General features: G+C 41.7%; 1 protein-coding gene across 1 annotated transcript in view; it reads left to right on the forward strand.

The window, feature by feature from the left end:
* LOC146859134 (uncharacterized) overlaps positions 1-17,310 on the forward strand; it is a 2,052,335-nt gene that overhangs the window by 1,820,191 nt on the left and 214,834 nt on the right. The window contains exons 98-99 of the mRNA XM_085649806.1: positions 9,015-9,193; positions 10,644-10,777. Coding sequence (XP_085505932.1) covers positions 9,015-9,193; positions 10,644-10,777 — 313 coding nt within the window. The remainder of the gene's footprint in view (positions 1-9,014; positions 9,194-10,643; positions 10,778-17,310) is intronic.

Below are 17,310 nucleotides of genomic sequence, written 5' to 3' on the forward strand. Positions count from 1 at the left end.
TTCAGTATGCTAATTAGTATTTCTTATATTTCCTTTGGTATCCCTTGCTGGGATCAACAGGATCACCTTCTTATTACCTTTAGGGTAATATATATATCTTGTTTCATATGATTCCTCTGACGATCAATATCTTCACCTTCCTTATCCTTGCAGGGGATATCCTTTGGCGTCTTTCATTGCCTTCAGGTGTTGGATTCACCTCTGAGTCAGAAGAGAGCAGGTCTCCCCTCTGGAGCCTCGCTGATAGTTCTGCTACGGTATTCTTTGTAATTTGTATCCTGCACTTATATGCTTCAGCAAGTAAAAATAATCGGGGGGGGGAGGTCACCGCACTGGTCCTGAGACGGGTATCAATGTTCTGGTGATGCTACCTGAAAGTACCTCATGTATGTAGTGCTACATTTGCCCTTATTGCCCAAGCTTGTTGTAATTTGTCGCTCCATCCAGATACTTGAATGTACTTGTTTTGTCTCTATATTCGCATTAGCCATGACAGCAATTTGACCTGTCTGTTACCTTTGTGTTACGTTTTAAAATGATTAATAAAATAATAAAAAAAAGAATGCTCTGGTGATGACTCTTACATACAACTAAAGCCCCTTCATACCTGTACTCTTCTTATTGTTAGAGTTTTTCATATACATGGGCTCAGCATTGCTATGTGTTATTCTCTGATAGTTCCGTATGCTACATAATGGTTTCATCCATTTTGACTGAACTCCACTGTTCATTACTACTAGTTCTCACAGCGTTATCTTCCATCTTATTGGACTTTGTTGTTCTTTTGAATTGACTATTTCTGATGGTTAATGTCCATGGAAAGGTCTTTTTGTGTGCTCTTTAATGTGTCTTAATATTCCAACCTTCAGGGGCTATTATTATGACTGTGCATTGTTTTATTATTGGGGTTCTTCTTTCTTTCCTTTTCAGAGAATGTCCCATTCTATTATGGGTTACACTTTTTTCTTGAAGAGGCTCATTTTACTTGTATACCATGGTATACTAAGGACTGTTACATTACTGCCCTTCTACTTGCTGTAGTTTAGAAGTTTTCTGATTCAATAAGACATTTTATCCACTAATGAGCCATTTTGGGTCTTGTTTAGCTTGTCTCTTATCATTTGATTGACTTTTCATTGTTTGGTTTTATCCCTGTTGAAATATAGTCCACCTATTACAGTCAAGTAGGGTATGTAGCTTGGTGGAGTGCATGCTTTGCATGTTGAGGGCAATGTTCAATCTCTGGCATCTCCACTTATTAAATATTTTATTTTTTTCTCTAATCTTCAGTCAGCTTATTCTCTGTCTGATATGTCTTGTCATTAAATAAACAGATTGGATATCTTTTTCTGAGATTCCCAATACAGATTATAGCTTCGCCTTGTCCTCTTTGAGCTAAGTGATATCATTATTTTCTTGGTTTCTTTTTCCTGTGGTCTTCTTCAGGATTATAGTTCTTGCAGCTTCATTTGCAGATCTTTGTTGGCCAGTATTGTTCTTAATGCTTCTCCATCCAGGTTTTTTAATAGGGGGTATTGTCTCTCTTTCTCTTTACCAATTGTTTTAGAAGTCTGTTCCTGATTATTCAGTTTCAGGCTATTTGACCTTTTTGGACATCAGTATTGTGTTGGCTTCTGTCTGTTATTGTGATGATTACATAAACATGGCTGTATGTATATAGCTATATAGGTGGCTATATACATATGTGCATTTTTATGTATGATGTTGTATCTTTTTTAGATATATATTACCTACTGGCGGTCGCCAGTAGGTAGTTATAGTTAGGACCCCTTTTCCATAGGAAAACCTCAACATTCTATTTTGAATAACTTTGGCGCCGGTCGATGAATCCTCGCGAATTTCTTAAAATAGGTGGGGCGCTACGCTCCTACCCTGAAAGTCTCGGGGGGATTCGTCAAGCGGGGGCTGAGATAAAAGGGGGGTCCCAAAACGCGTTTTTCCCATGCATTTTTCCATAGGACCTTTAGAACGAGCTACAGCCCGAACGGCTGAACAGAATTACTAGAAATTTGGCAGAGAGGTAGTCCCTAGGTCAAGGAAGTGCCTTTTGTAGGTTTGGTGTAAATCTGTTCAGTAGATTCTGAGAAAATAGCCTTTAAATCAATATATATATCTGAGCCCGCTTACGGTACGCTTACCGTACGCTTACCGTAAGCGTACGGTGGCGTGCGCGAGCGCGATTCTGATTGGCTCTTAGATCTTAGTAAACATTCGAATCGGCCGAAACCAGGAAGCGGCGGCCGCCATTTTGTCTCTCGCACTGAGTGTTGTTTATCAAACAAGATGGCCAAAAACATGTTACGGGGCTGTTTTGACAACTCCCTCCCACATAGTCATGTTGAGGGAGTCCCCAAACATCCCCCAAGAGCAAAAACGGTTTTATTTTTTTTTCGGCAATTTCGCCGAGTACGCTTACCGTACGCTTACCGTAAGCGTACGGTAAAAAAAAAAAAAAAAAAAAAACACTATCCACACTTACCCCACCCCCTGTGCTTTTGGTGGCCGTAGGCCACCAAATGTACAGGGCTTATTAATAGGTAAAAAAAACTAAATTTTGGCAACATGAAATTATAAAATCGAAATAAAAAAAACACTATCCACATTGACCCCACCCCCTGTGCTTTTGGTGGCCGAAGGCCACCAAATGTACAGGGCTTATTAAAGTTGATAAAAACCGTGCACGGAACGAACTGCGTTAAGTGGGCGCGCACGCCTCGAATGGCGTAAAGTAACTTAGCATTTAAAAAACCGTACAAATTCACTGAAAAAACCATAGGTTTCACACACGTTATAGTTAGGAATTAGCATTTAAAAAACCTTGCAAATTCACTGAAAAAACCATAGGTTTCACACATGTTATAGTTAGCGGAAATTTTACTGATAAAAAACCAGTGAAATTGCCCCGTTATAGTTAGTGCTGGCAACTATAACTCACGCGACCGCAATCTTCTGCTGATGACATATGTGTCTTTATGAAAAAAAAATATTTGTAATATATGTATAGCTAAAAATGTATGGAAGAAGACATGGGCAAATAAGTGTCTAAATACAGTATTAGCATCAGCAAAGGATTGCGGACGCGTGAGTTATAGTTGCCAGCACTAACTATAACGGGGCAATTTCACTGGTTTTTTATCAGTAAAATTTCCGCTAACTATAACATGTGTGAAACCTATGGTTTTTTTCAGTGAATTATATATATATATATCACCACGACAAAGCTCCTTCTGGATTCACAGGGACCCATGAGAAGTGGCGCACACGCCGGCAGAGCATACCAGCATCAAAATTAGCATACAGTTCAAAAGTTACCTGCGCTCTCAGGACATCAGGGATCTGGAAACGTTTCCAGATCCCTGATTTCCTGAGAGCGCACGTAACTTTTGAACTGTATGCTAATATATATATATATATATGGTTGTCAATTATGTGTTCAATTGCAATTTGAGGGTGGGCTTGCGTTTATCCTGTGTAGATGCGCCCTCTCTCTCTCTCTCTCTCTCTCTCTCTCTCTCTCTCTCTCTCTCTCTCTCTCTTTGTTGCAGTGCTACCTTCATTTGTTATTCTGTATTCTCTTGCTCTTCTTTTCCACTTTTTGAAGTCCACATTTAGTGTGATCCTGCTGGTCTTCACTCTACCTTTGAATGTTTTTTCTCGGACAGGGGTTCCAATTTATTACACACTTGTTCTTGGATTATCTTCTGGAATTTATGGTGCATGCATTAATCCATGCTTGCTTCGGTGTGGATGTGTTCTGGGTTTCCTTTCTCTGTTTTCTCAGAATAGACTTCCCTCGAATACGATTCTGCTGGCAAAAAGAGCTATAGCTCAGTGACAGTTGCTTTTGCCGCTGGCCCTCTGTGTTCCAGCTGTCCATAGGTCATCACACTAAGGGTCATATAATGTATACTATAGCTTTCACTGTGGTCCTCTGACACAGTGTTGTTTCATTGCCATAATCACATTTTTGTCTACGAGTTCCAATGCTATTCTGTCTTATGTTCCCTGTGGTTCTTGCCATAGTGGTTATGGGGAGATATTGTTCCTTCTCATGTAACTTCCTACACAAGTCCTGTCTTCTATCGTACTTTAGACCAGCTACTTCTCTTTGACAACTTTTGGGAGGATCAGTTCACACACCCTTCCCCAGGTGGGGTACAACTATGGCATTTGATTCAATAGTTAAAGAATCTGCAGCTCGATGCCTCTATCAGACGAACAAGATACTTACCTTTGATAATGCATTATCTTGTGGAGATATAGTCTAGCCGCAGATTCCTTAATGCTTCCCATCTTCCCCGCTCTGTAAATTAATTGTAGTATTACGGTTACATACCTTCAAGGACCTTAGGTTCTCTTACTCATGGTCACTGTCCTCATTCTGTTTGCTTTATAGTTTGGTTTGTCTTTCCAAACCAGCCTTTTTTAGGGTATTGCAATGTCTTTGTTTAAGACTTTTGAGCTATTGTTAGCAAAAATGTTTCTACCCTTCTTTGGCACACTGTTTTCACAGCCAGTTTCTGTGGTGACTCTGCGTGTTGTAGTGGAATCTGGTCACAGACGAAACTGATGACAGCGCTTTGGAGAGCTTCATATATGGACTCCGGTGACATTACAGGTGTGGACGACTTCAATATGGAGTAGCGCAGTGCCATCTACCAAGGCGCAGAGGTTTGGTTGCTGAAAAGTTTTCACATCCAGTCTGGAGCCTGGAGAGAATTCAACAGTTAAGGAATCTGCGGCTAGACTATGTCTCTATCAGATAATGTGTTACCGTGGTAAGTAACTTGTTCATCTGGCACTGGGAACCTGGTTAGCAGGGACCCAGTGCACTTTCAGTTCGAAATCACATTATACACCAGGCAAAAAGTGGGGGCTAACCATGTCAAAAAAGGCACTTTCCTACAGTTGCCTTTTGGGAAGGCTTATTACTGACATGGTATGTCTGAGGTGGTTATGGTACAAAGCCAGTGTATACAGCAATAGGCCTGATTGGTTTACTAGGATAAAATATTTCTGATGCCATCGATCTGATCTGTTTATTATGAAAAGTTATGATACACACATTAGACCTGACATATTGATTGTGTAACACATATGTTAAGTCAATGTGTATTTAAGGGTGGATTATTAAGAATCTGTATTAAAGCCTACAGATTGGTATTTTGCAATGAAATGTCACAGATTACCTTTCAGGGAAGGATATTTGTGTTCATAACCCCCTCTGACAAATCCGAGGGAGAGAGGATTTGCACTGTAATAATTCTTGCTAGAGTCTCTTGTTAGCTGTCTGCCAGAATCTTGTAACAGCGGAAATCATTACATAATGCGTATATCCATATGTCCATTTATGTAAATATGTATCCATATAGGTATGTAGAGGTGTTTTGGGCCAGCTCTGTTCTTTCATTGGTCTGTAGCAGTGTAATTTACACTCTGCTTACATCCCTGGCTGTGTACTGCATGGGGGTAGTGGTTCAGTCCACATTACTCATTGGCTCTCTCGCCCTGTGAATGACGGCATTTTCTGATCAATGTCTATGTCTACCTGAAAATGAGTGTGCTTCAGTGTCAGGGCTAGATGGCTGTTCCTCTAGTTTTCAATGTTCTTCTTTTATAGTACCCATTTCATTATTTTGCTTCTCCTCTTTTTAATTTAATATTTCTCAAGACAATGCAACAGCTCTCCAGGCAGTGCTAATGAGTCATTTGCTTGTCTCTCATTTCATCTGCAGTGCGCTACATCCCACGTTGCCACTGCCTCTAAACCAGAAGACCATGGTGAAATGCTGTTGTCCATAATGTATTATTGTTTTACTATTCCATGATGGCCAATGAGTTGATTCTAAATGTGGAGGCCTTGCTGAAACTTTAAAACATTAGACTATTTACAATACCCCTAAAAGACGGACACCCACTGTGATGTTTAGTTTTATTATTGCAGTCAGCAGGTATTCTTTTTATTTATTGTGCATATGTTGTTGAGTTTATTTTTATTGTGATTGAGTCAGAGGGTGAATGCCAGAATGAGTTAGTGGATGGACGAATGGATGCATGAGTGCTTGGATGATTGACAGAATACATCTATGATGACCTGCTGAGTGATTAACCAAATCAGTGACAGTAGAGACACTTCCATTCATAAGCCAGACATTTTGGCACTGCCAATGCTTGTTTGAATTGACATTGTGCCTCACCCGACTGGCATTCTCTCAATAATCTTTGGACTAAGCATTGTGCTATTACTTTGAACATTGGATGCTCTTGTTTTTCTTAGCTTAGAAGAAGATTAAGGAATGAGTACAAATGCTCATACCTGCACTTCAAACAAACATAGAAGATGGTCCTTCCTGTAAGATTTATGAGTACTATGAACACAGCAGAAAATCAGTTGAAGATATTGTATGTAAAAAATGCCAGCTCTTCCATGTGGTGGTTCCTCCCCTGCAGGACATAAAATACGTCCTCCAGCTAGAGGTCCGACCTAAAAATATATTTTTTTAAAACAACATTATAGCTAGCTCGGAGTTGTCTTGACTTTTCGACTGAGGCGGAGATTTCCGTTTTAGAAGAAGTATTTTGATATGCAGAAAACTGTGCTGTTCACTAGAAGGTCTCTTGGTCTGCGTCAAGATGACAGCATCCAGTGAGCCATACTTGAGTAGCGTTCAAGATGTGCTCAGTTTAATGGCTGCTGTGTCATTTGCTAACTCCCACAGCAGGAATAATTCAGATAGGAGAAATAACTGGATCTCCCTTTAAAAAGGATCTAGAGTGGCCGGCTCTTTTGGTGAATTTAATAAATAGCTAAAGATTGTTTTGTTCAAAAACAAAATATCGGTTCATGAAATCGGAACAGGAACAAGGGTTTGGGAGGCGGACTGTTGTGTTCTATCATTGCAGGTGCCGGGTCTTCACCACCCCCTTTTACAAGTCATGATGGATGTCTGTCAGGCTGAGCAAAGGTCAGTCTGACAGGCAGTCATCGTGGCAGCGTCAGGCAACCAGGTGCTTCACATACGCCAATCGGATGTGATTTGCAAACAGTGATCCCATCAGCCTGGCAGAGCCCTAGGAAGATCTTCCTCCTCATGATGAGGAGGAGCGTCATTGGTAGAGTCAGCGCTGGGTACTTCAGGTTTAAGCCCTGATGTGCTTTGAGGCTCTCTGTCTATCACCATCCCTAACTCATCAAAGTAGGGTAGAATCCTCTAGTCTCAGTTACCACATTCTACTCTGGCATTGGCAGTAGGAGGAAGTGGTGGGCTCTTCTGCTTACTGCTGCCCTCCCAAAGCCTCCAGCATCTTCCAAAGCAGTTGTGTTTCTACCGCACACCACTGACTGGTCCTGCCAACACTGCCTGGCCCAGTAACTGCCTTACTGAAAATCTCAGTGTATGTGTTTGTATGAATGTAAGTGTATTTCCACGCCTGTGCTGTGAATGGGTGAGTACAAGTTTGCATGAATGTGCTGGGGTGGCTGGTATGGCTTGCGGGTGGCGGGGGAGGGGCAGGTCACGTGTGGGGGATTGCTCACAGGGGATCGTGCATATTAAAAAAATGTTTACCTTTGTGCCGGGTCCAGTGTCCGTGCACCTGCTTTCCTCCGTCTCGGATGGAAGCACAGCCAGGCCCCACTGACCAATCACAATGCTGCAATGCAGCGTTGTGATTGGTTTTGAGTATCCTGGTTCAACGCTCTACCAGGTATTGGGTGCCTGGGCTTGTTCTCCATGCAGGCTGGAATGCAGCCTGCATGGAGAATGGGTAAAGTGCGCATGACTGGTTTGGGCGGCCCAAGAGGGCCAACCAAACAGTCATTGCTCACTTAGGAGCAGGCAAACCACTCCTCCCCTGCCCTGCTCCGAGAGCAGAGCAGCATGTCCGCACGCAAAGCAGCACAAAGCATATAATGATAATAACTTCAAGGTATTAGCATTTCATGCTTCCTCTTCGCACTGCTTTAAAGCAGTGTGGCGGCGCTCGCTGCCACTGTGAATGTGCTTGTGAATTGGTGCATGTGACTATGTGTGTGCTTGTGCATGCGTGGTTATAAGTGTGTGCATGCTTGTCTGTTTGTTAATGAATGGATGTGAGTATGTGTACAAGTGTATGCCTGTGAATGGATGAGTGAGTATGTGTGTGAATGTGTGCTTTTGCATTAATGGCGGTGGGTATGTATGTGCATGTGCTCTTTTGAATGGATGGGTTTGCTCGTGGTTGAGTGTGCGCTTGTGTGCTTGTCCCACTCCTCCAAGTTACAAGTCGCCACTGGAGATACGATATCGGGACATTGTTATGATGAAAGGTTGGTGCACTATACTCCATACGCAGAATATGGTTTTAAAGACTAACCGCCAAGAAGAGGGTCTCACAAATGATGTGACAATGTATGGGAGAATGTAACCATGCATGTGCTGTTTATATAGATACGGGTTGCTGATCCCTTGATCTGCTTATATATATTTTGTTTCCCAATCTGTTTACCGGTGTACTACTGACAAAGGAGAAGACATGGTCAATCTTGGAGAAGACCAAATAGAAGTATGTCCCACTGAACAAGCACAATGAAAATGCTTGTTTTTTCTAATGATTTCTTGTTTCAAAAATCAATTAAAATGTGTTTGAAAAAGTAACCAGTTGCCCAAACATTTAAAAAAAAATCACAACAGAACGCTTTATTTTTAATGCGCCTATTGTACTTGTTTAGTGAGGACCCAACCAGTCGGGCTTTAGATTGGTGCACAGTATTTATGCGTAGAACTATATACTTTTTTATAATACTTAGGCAATGCCAGGGTCCCCTAGGCATCAGCAGGTACATTGCAAATTCACAGCGTGGTTCTGCATTGATTTTTTAACCTGTATACGTGTTGGCTATTGAATGCATTCAATACAAAAGTGCCTCGTCCCTCTGCTGGCAGTCAATCACTATTTTATCCCCTGTCATATATTTTCCAACAACTGTCCACATTCTGGTTTCTTCTATCTAGATCTGGCGCAGAAGCATAGTCAACTAAAACAGTGGCTGAAGAAAGGTCTGATGCCTTTTGCCAATGGTGAGAAAGGAGCCTTGACAGCAATTCGCCCTGGTGGCCTGGTTAACCCAGAAGCCTTGTTTGTTGCATTGAGACATGAATATGCCCTTCAACATGGATACCTGCTGGATGAGGTATGTTTGCTTTCTGTAAAATACTTTGGATGATTCCTCAAGCAAAAGTGTTGGCACAGCTGAGGCGCAAAACTACTGGTGGATGCCTCTAAATATATAGACACTTTAACTAATAAAAATATAACCTTTGCAATGATCAAAGATGGCTGTCCGCGGCCTTTATCGGTGAAAGCATTTTACATCACTAACCAGTCTTCCTATGCAACTCATTAGCTATACCCTTTTAATGATTATTGATCCTTTCTCGAACCTTTGATAATTGAAATATCCCCAGATCCTGGTGTTAGACTCAAGAAATTACAGCACAGCATGCTAGAATCCAGCTATGCTTTTGAAATTGCAAAATGTTAAGGAGTTCGGCCTGCCAAGAATCCAGCGGCACTACTGAAATGTCGAGATAAAATGGAGTCTAGCATTCCAAGAATACATTGATCCTTCTGGAATCACAAAATAAGATGGAGCCCAACATGCCAAGAATCCAGTGGTGATTTGGAAGTGTCAAGATTTTAAGAAGTCCGGCATGCCAAGAATCCATTGGTGTTTCTGGAATGACAAAGCATAAGGAGTCCGGCATGCCAAGAATTTAGCAGTGCTTCTGAAATGTGAAGATATTATGGAGTCCACCATTCCAAGAATCCAGAGGTGCCTCTCAAATGTGAAGGTATTTTGGAGTCCAGCATTCCAAGGATCCAGAGGTGCTTCTGAAATGTGAAGGTATTATGGAGTCCAGCATTCCAAGGATCCAGAGCTACTTCTGAAATGTGAAGATTTTATGGAGTCCAGCATTCCAAGGATCCAGAGGGGCTTGTGGAATCAGAAGACATTAAGAAGTCCAGCATTCCAAGGATCCAGAGGGACTTGTGGAATCAGAAGACATTAAGTAGTCGGACATGTCAAGAATCCATTGGTGCTTCTGGAATGAATCTTAAGGTGTTATGGGGTCATTTGGATAGCTGTACCCATCCTTCAGCTTCTCGTATCAATAGCAGTTTAGCGTGGGATTCTTAATACCTTGTGCTTTCCTCGTGATACAAGGCTGCACACAATGTGTCATCTGCGCACACAGACACTCCACTCCTTAGTCGGAGAATTGGATCTGTGTTTCTAGCAGGCACATCTAGAACTCCCTTTTTAATACCCTGTAGATACAGTCGTAAAATGAAGTTTTTTAGATACTATCTTGCTTATTTTACAAACCAAAAACAAGAGTAAATCTGTGTAATTTAGAAAACATTTGGCTTAGCATGTCTATATTTATTCCTTTTATGTGAATTTGACCATTCCAGCGCAATTATCTCTTTTAAAATTTGAGTGTTGTGACTCCCTGCAAATATAAAATGCCACTTCCCCACTCAAATTTTGCATATTTTTAAATATTTCATTATAGATAAACCTAAAACGAAAAATAGCTCTTTCCTAATGCACAAACCATGCTTTGCTCTCCCTGCAGGTGGTCCTCCACTGTCAGATATCTGAATATCCAGATTATAAGCCCGAAGCTCAAGGATATCCGCTCTACCTTGAAAGGCTTGTCATGCAGAATGCAACATGGGACTTCAAGCGGAATCATCTGAAGGAGTCGAGGTAGTGTATGCAATTAAAATGCTGTTCTGATCCTACTTTAAAATGTGGCTGCAGCATTGGCATTCTTCAGCATTCAGAAAACATGCGCCTAAGGGAGACGTGTGTGTGCTCTCTATGTCTCTCCCTCTTTCCCTGTTTCTCTCTTGCTCTTTCTCTCTCTCTCTCTCTCTCTCTCTCTCTCTCTCTCTCTCTCTCTCTCTCTCTCTATATATATATATATATATATATATATATATATATATATATATATATATATTATCTACTGGCGGTCGCCAGTAGATAGTTATAGTTAGGACCGAGTTCCCATAGGAAATCTGAAAATTCTATTTTGAATAACTTTGGCGCCGGTTGACTTATCTTCGTGAAATTTTCAAAACTAATGGGGCGCTCTGCTCAGCTCCTACCCTGAAAGTCTCGGGGTGATTCGTCAAGCGGGGCCGAGAAAAAAGGGGGGTCCCAAAACGCGTCTTCCCCATGCATTTTCCCATAGGACCTTTAGTCGAAGGTACAGCCCGAACGGCTGAACAGTATTACTTGAAATTTGGCAAAGAGGTAGTCCTCAGGTCAGGCATGTGCCTTTTGCATATATGGTGTAAATCCGTTCAGTAGTTCCTGAGGAAATCAAAAGTAAAATCACATATATATCTGGGCGGAGCCTAACCACACATCTCATCGTGAGATCTGATTGGCTGTCAGCACTTCATCCAAGAAGTGTTGGCAGCCATCTTGGGACCAATATACATGATAGCACCTCATTAAAAAGCATTGCAGTTAATAGAAGGTTTTAAGACGTTAGTTACATTATAAATCATTTGTTGATTGTACCATACTCATTTTAGGAATTGTGGTGTGTTCTAAGGTGATTTTACCATGTGAAAAAGCCTTCTGCTGTGATATCATGAATCATGTTTGAGAGAAAACAATTTTCTCATGCTTTTCCCACAGAGGTTTGGAAGGTGATCTATAAGCTAAACTGAGAGCATATTTTCTGTAAATTCACATTATCTTTCTCAGTCATGTGAGAATGAAGTCTGACATTCTCAGTAAAACATGTACATCCAACAAGGGCAGAGACTGTCAGTTGATTCCTTTGTGTTCTACTGCAGCTTCCCAGAGTGTTCTAAAGAACAACTAGAGCGCTAACAGTCCTACTTATGACAAACGTATAGCACACCTGAAGCCATCTTGGTTGGCATAAAGTGGTAACTCTTAAAACATTTAATTTAAAAAGGAACAAAATGAGGGGGTTCATTTTGCCATAGAAAGTATGATTAGTGCTGCAGAAAGAAAAATTAGGGCACATTTTGAGTGACTTCTCAAATCCTCTTCTATTTCATAAAAAAATTCTGACATGCAGACTGAAACATGCACTTTCAATACCAGCAGCAGACTTCCCTGGTGAGCAGTAGCTTTACTACAGTGATCTAATAAGCAACTAGAGTGCTAACATTCTGAATTTATGGCAAATGTGTGACACATCTGAATGCCTTCTTGATGGAATCAAAGTAAGAAACTGAAAGTATTTCCTACTGAGGAGACTGTAGTAAATGAGGAAATTAGGAAACATCATAACAAATAAGTCTCCCAAAATGGGCACCAGAGACAAAAGAGCCCAAATGTAGCCCAAATATCACCCAGATGTAGCCCAAGTATAGCCCAATGACAGAATGTCCCAGAGTTTTCTAACGAACAACTAGAGCGCTAACAGTCTTACTTATGACAAAAGTATGGCACACCTGAAGCCATCTTGATTGGAATAAAGTGGTAACACTTAAAACATTTAACATACAAAGGAACAAAATGAGGGGGTTCATTTTGCCATAGAAATTATGATTAGTGCTGTAGAAAGAAAAATTAGGGCACATTTTGACTTCTCAAATCCTCTTCTATTTCATAAAAAAATTCTGACATGCAGACTGAAACATGCACTTTGAATACCAGCAGAAGACTTCCCTGGTGAGCAGTAGCTTAACTAGAGTGCTAACATTCAGAATTTATAGCAAATGTGTGACACATCTGAATGCCTTCTTGATGGAACCAAAGTAAAAAACTGAAAGTATTTCCTACTGAGGAGACTGCAGGAAATTAGGAAACTTCATAACAAATAAATCTCCCAAGATGGCCACCAGAGACAAAAGAGCCCAAATGTAGCCCAAATATCACCCAGATGTAGCCCAAGTATAGCCCAATGACAGAATGGCCCAGAGTGTTCTAACGAACAACTAGAGCGCTAACAGTCTTACTTATGACAAAAGTATGGCACACCTGAAGCCATCTTGATAGGAATAAAGTGGTAACACTTAAAACATTTAATTTACAAAGGAACAAAATGAGGGGGTTCATTTTGCCATAGAAATTATGATTAGTTCTGCAGAAAGAAAAATTAGGGCACATTTTGACTTCTCAAATCCTCTTCTATTTCATAAATAAATTCTGACATGCAGACTGAAACATGGACTTTGAATACCAGCAGCAGACTTCCCTGGTGAGCAGTAGTTTTACTACAGTGATCTAATGAGCAACTAGAGTGCTAACATTCAGAATTTATGGCAAATGTGTGACACATCGGAATGCCTTCTTGATTGAACCAAAATAAAAAACTGAAAGTATTCCCACTGAGGAGACTGCAGTAAATGAGGAAATTAGGAAACTTCATAACAAATAAATCTCCCAAGATGGCCACCAGAGACAAAAGAGCCCAAATGTAGCCCAAATATCACCCAGATGTAGCCCAAGTATAGCCCAATGACAGATTGTCCCAGGGTGTTCTTAAGAACAACTAGAGCGCTTACTGTCTTACTTATGACAAATGTATGGCACACCTGAAGCCATCTTGATTGGAAAAAACTGGTAACACTTAAAACATTTAATTTAAAAAGTAACACAATGAGGGGGTTCATTTTGCCATAGAAATTATGATTGGTGCTGAAGAAAGAAAAATTAGGGCACATTTTGTGTGACTTCTCAAATCCTCTTCTATTTCATTAAAAACTTCTGATAAGCAGACTGAAACATGCACTTTTAATACCAGCAGCAGACTTCCGTGATGAGCAGTAGCTTTACTACAGTGATCTAATGAGCAACTAGAGTGCTAACATTCAGAATTTATGGCAAATGTGTGACATATCTGAAAACCTTCTTGATGGAATCAAAGTAAAAAACTGAAAGCATTTCCTACTGAGGAGACTGCAGTAAATGAGGAAATTAGGAAACTTCATAACAAATAAATCTCCCAAGATGGCCACCAGAGACAAAAGAGCCCAAATGCAGCACAAATATCACCCAGATGTAACCCACATGTAGCCCAATGACAGAAGTTTGCAAAACACTTATTTTTTGAGTATTTGCAGTTTTATATAGTGCAGACTTGTCAGGTATTGGAGTGCTTTACATGAGCATTGGTTACATCACACGAGACCAAATTCATTTTGGTTGTAGACATGGGGAGATTAAGTGATTTGACCAGAATCACAGAATGTTGAGCTGAAGCAGAAACTCCAACCTGGTTCCTCTCCCCTAGGTGCAACATTTAATCAAGTGGTCAACTGGATGAAAAAAACATAAAGAATACAAATAATGTAAAAGTTCTTTGTCGCTATTTGAAAACTCAGAAAATATGTCCTCATTTTAGTTTTTTAGAGCACTAACCATAATTTTGATGCAAATAAGACCCTCTCATATATGTAATTTCTAAAGGAAATACTCTAGGTATTACAGTTTTGATTACATCAAGATGACGTCAGGCGTTCCACACTTTTGTAATAAATATAGAATGTTAGCAATCTAGTTGTTCATTGGGATACTGTTGAGAGGCAGAGGCCAGGGGCACGGACTCTGAAAATTGAAGGCAGGTAGGAGAGTGCAGATGCAACAATTTGACCACACTGGGCAGGCAGGAAGGGCAGTGGCAACACAACAGACTATGGAGGACAGTGGAAAGGGGGGCAGGGGCAACAAACCAACAATACAGGACTGGCAAGAGAGGCTGTGGCAATATAATACACCATTGTGGGCAGAAGGAAGAGGCAGTGGTAGTACAACCATACATGCCAACAGACTCGTTTCAACCAGGAAACGTCCAATGTTTTAAGCTCAAATGGGCTTTATTTGATCTCTCTCCAGTCTACAAACTCCTCTTTTTCAATGTAACTCAAAGGGGAAATTCAATACCCCAGTTTTTTTTTCAAAATCTCCCTCTTACCAAGTTCAAAATGTTCGCAAGTATGGTACATTGGATCATGGTAGGCAGGAGGAATTGCGGTAGGGACATGGACTCGGATAACAGAGGACAGGAGGGACATGGAGAGGTGCACCAAACTGACCCTACAGGGCAGGCATCAGGGTTTGCAGCAGCACAATACACCACACAGCGCATGCGGGACAGGAGTGCAGCACAACAATCCATAGAAAGCAATAGGGAGGGGACAGGACCATGCACATGGACAACAGAGAACAGAGGGGAAAGAGGCAATGGTAGCTAGCTGACCATAATGGGCAGACAGGAGAGAAAGCTGCAGCATAACCGACCATAAAGGGCAGGAGGGACGGATCAGGGGCATTACAATGGAACAGACAAGCCAGGAGGGAGGGAATAGGGGTCTGCACATGGAAACAGAGGGCTGGGGGCAAGGGGGCAAGGCAGGAGCAGCAAGATGACCATGGAGGTCAGGCAGGTTGGGCACTAGAAACAAAACACACCATGGAGAGCAACAATGAGACTATGATGGCATACACACAGACCATGGAGGGAAGGTGGGAGGGGTCATGGCAGCACAGAAGACCATGCATGGCAAGCGGGATGGTTAGTGGCAGCACAATGGCTATGATGGGCAAGAAGGAGGATGCAGGGGCATGCACAAAGGACCATGGAGGATAGAAGGGAGGGTCAGGACCTGGGCACAGGCAAGAGAGTTCTGGGGAAGAGGCCTCACAACAGACCGCGCGGGCAGGCAGGAGGAGCAGTTGCAGCACAACAGACCAGGGAGGGCAGAAGAGTGTGGCAGTAAAATGGACCATGGAGGACAGGAGGAAGGGGCTAGGGGCATGGCATGTGGACAGGCAGGGTGGATGTGGCAGGGACAAGTTACAGTCATCTGACAATGCTAGGCAGGTGGGAGGGGAGTGGCAGCTCAACAGAACACTCAGAGTAGATAGGAGTGGCAGGTCAATGGAACATGGTGGGCAAAAAGGATGGAGCAGGGGCATGCACAAAGACATCGGAGGGCAGGGGGAAGGAGAATAGGGGCAGCAATCTAAGCACAGAGGCTAATCAGGAGGTCAATGATGGGCCATAGAATTGGGCAATGGAGGGCAGGAGGAGTGGACTGGTACATCATGCTAAATGGAGGGCAGTGGCAGTTCTCCAGCGCGGAGTGCAAAATCCCTCCCTACCGTTGCGGACCAAAAGATCTCACACACGCACACTATCCATACATTCGCTGGTGGGGCCCATAACACCAACACACACTCACCATCAGTCCGTACGAGAGGCGATTATCCTTCCAAGTGCTGGATAATGAGGGAGGAAGATACCACTTTACCCTAATGAGCAACAAACCTACAAGCCCTTCTTATACTTATTAGGCCCTAGATTCTACATTTGGTATTCCCCTCATGACCGGGATGGATCTGTTAGTTGTAGATTTAAGTGAATTTCTAATACTCTAATTAACCTTTTCATTAACACAATCCAACTCATTTCTGTAGATGTTCAAATCCAAATTTATATTAATATTGCAGATTAAATCATTCATTTGATCAAGTTGCCATTCATATTTATCTATTCTGGCTAAAGTCGTCCTCTATGTCAAATCTGGCAATCTCGCAAATCTATGCCCATCAATTTAGCAGGTTAAGTTCATCAGTATTTTGGGCATTAATTCAGTCCGTCAAAGATTCAGGCTAACAGCTGTCCTGCAGTGTCACCGTCCTCTTCGTCAGCATATCATCAGGAAATCGAAGGAGCGACCCTCCAACCTCTCTATTCTATGGGTTTTATAATAATTTCAATAGCAAAATGTAACAATATTGAGTTTTAAACTGTTCTGATTGGCTGATCAGGGATCAACCTCTCCGTTCCCATAAGGTTTAGTCCATGTTGTCAGCATACTTGCTGGTTCCGGTTCTTTAATAAAGCCTTTTGTCTGTAGCGCTGGCATCTTTCCCAGTGGCCTTGATAAGTACAGCTTGCCTGGGGTCAAGACAGGGCCATTGTTGCTCATCTTTTAGCGCAGGCGCACTTCACCCAAGCCTGGTTCAGCGTCGGCAGTTGGGTTAGGCACCAAAAGCAGCCATCATTTGATAGGCCAGAATAGTCAACTTAAGCAAAGAAACACAAAAACGTAATTAATACATAGAAATGACTAATTAAATGTTATTCCCTCGCTAATACCCATATGTGTGTGTATTTATCTAGTCAAAAGCAACACTCAATGCGGTTTATACTTACTAAATAAAGCACGAATCACAATTTCATCACCAAAGCGACATATATCATGCAATGTTCTAATTATCTATCATTAATATGCGTCCGA

The sequence above is a fragment of the Triturus cristatus genome, chromosome 3_2 (genome assembly GCF_964204655.1).
Source record: "Triturus cristatus chromosome 3_2, aTriCri1.1, whole genome shotgun sequence".
Classification (NCBI taxonomy): domain Eukaryota; kingdom Metazoa; phylum Chordata; class Amphibia; order Caudata; family Salamandridae; genus Triturus; species Triturus cristatus.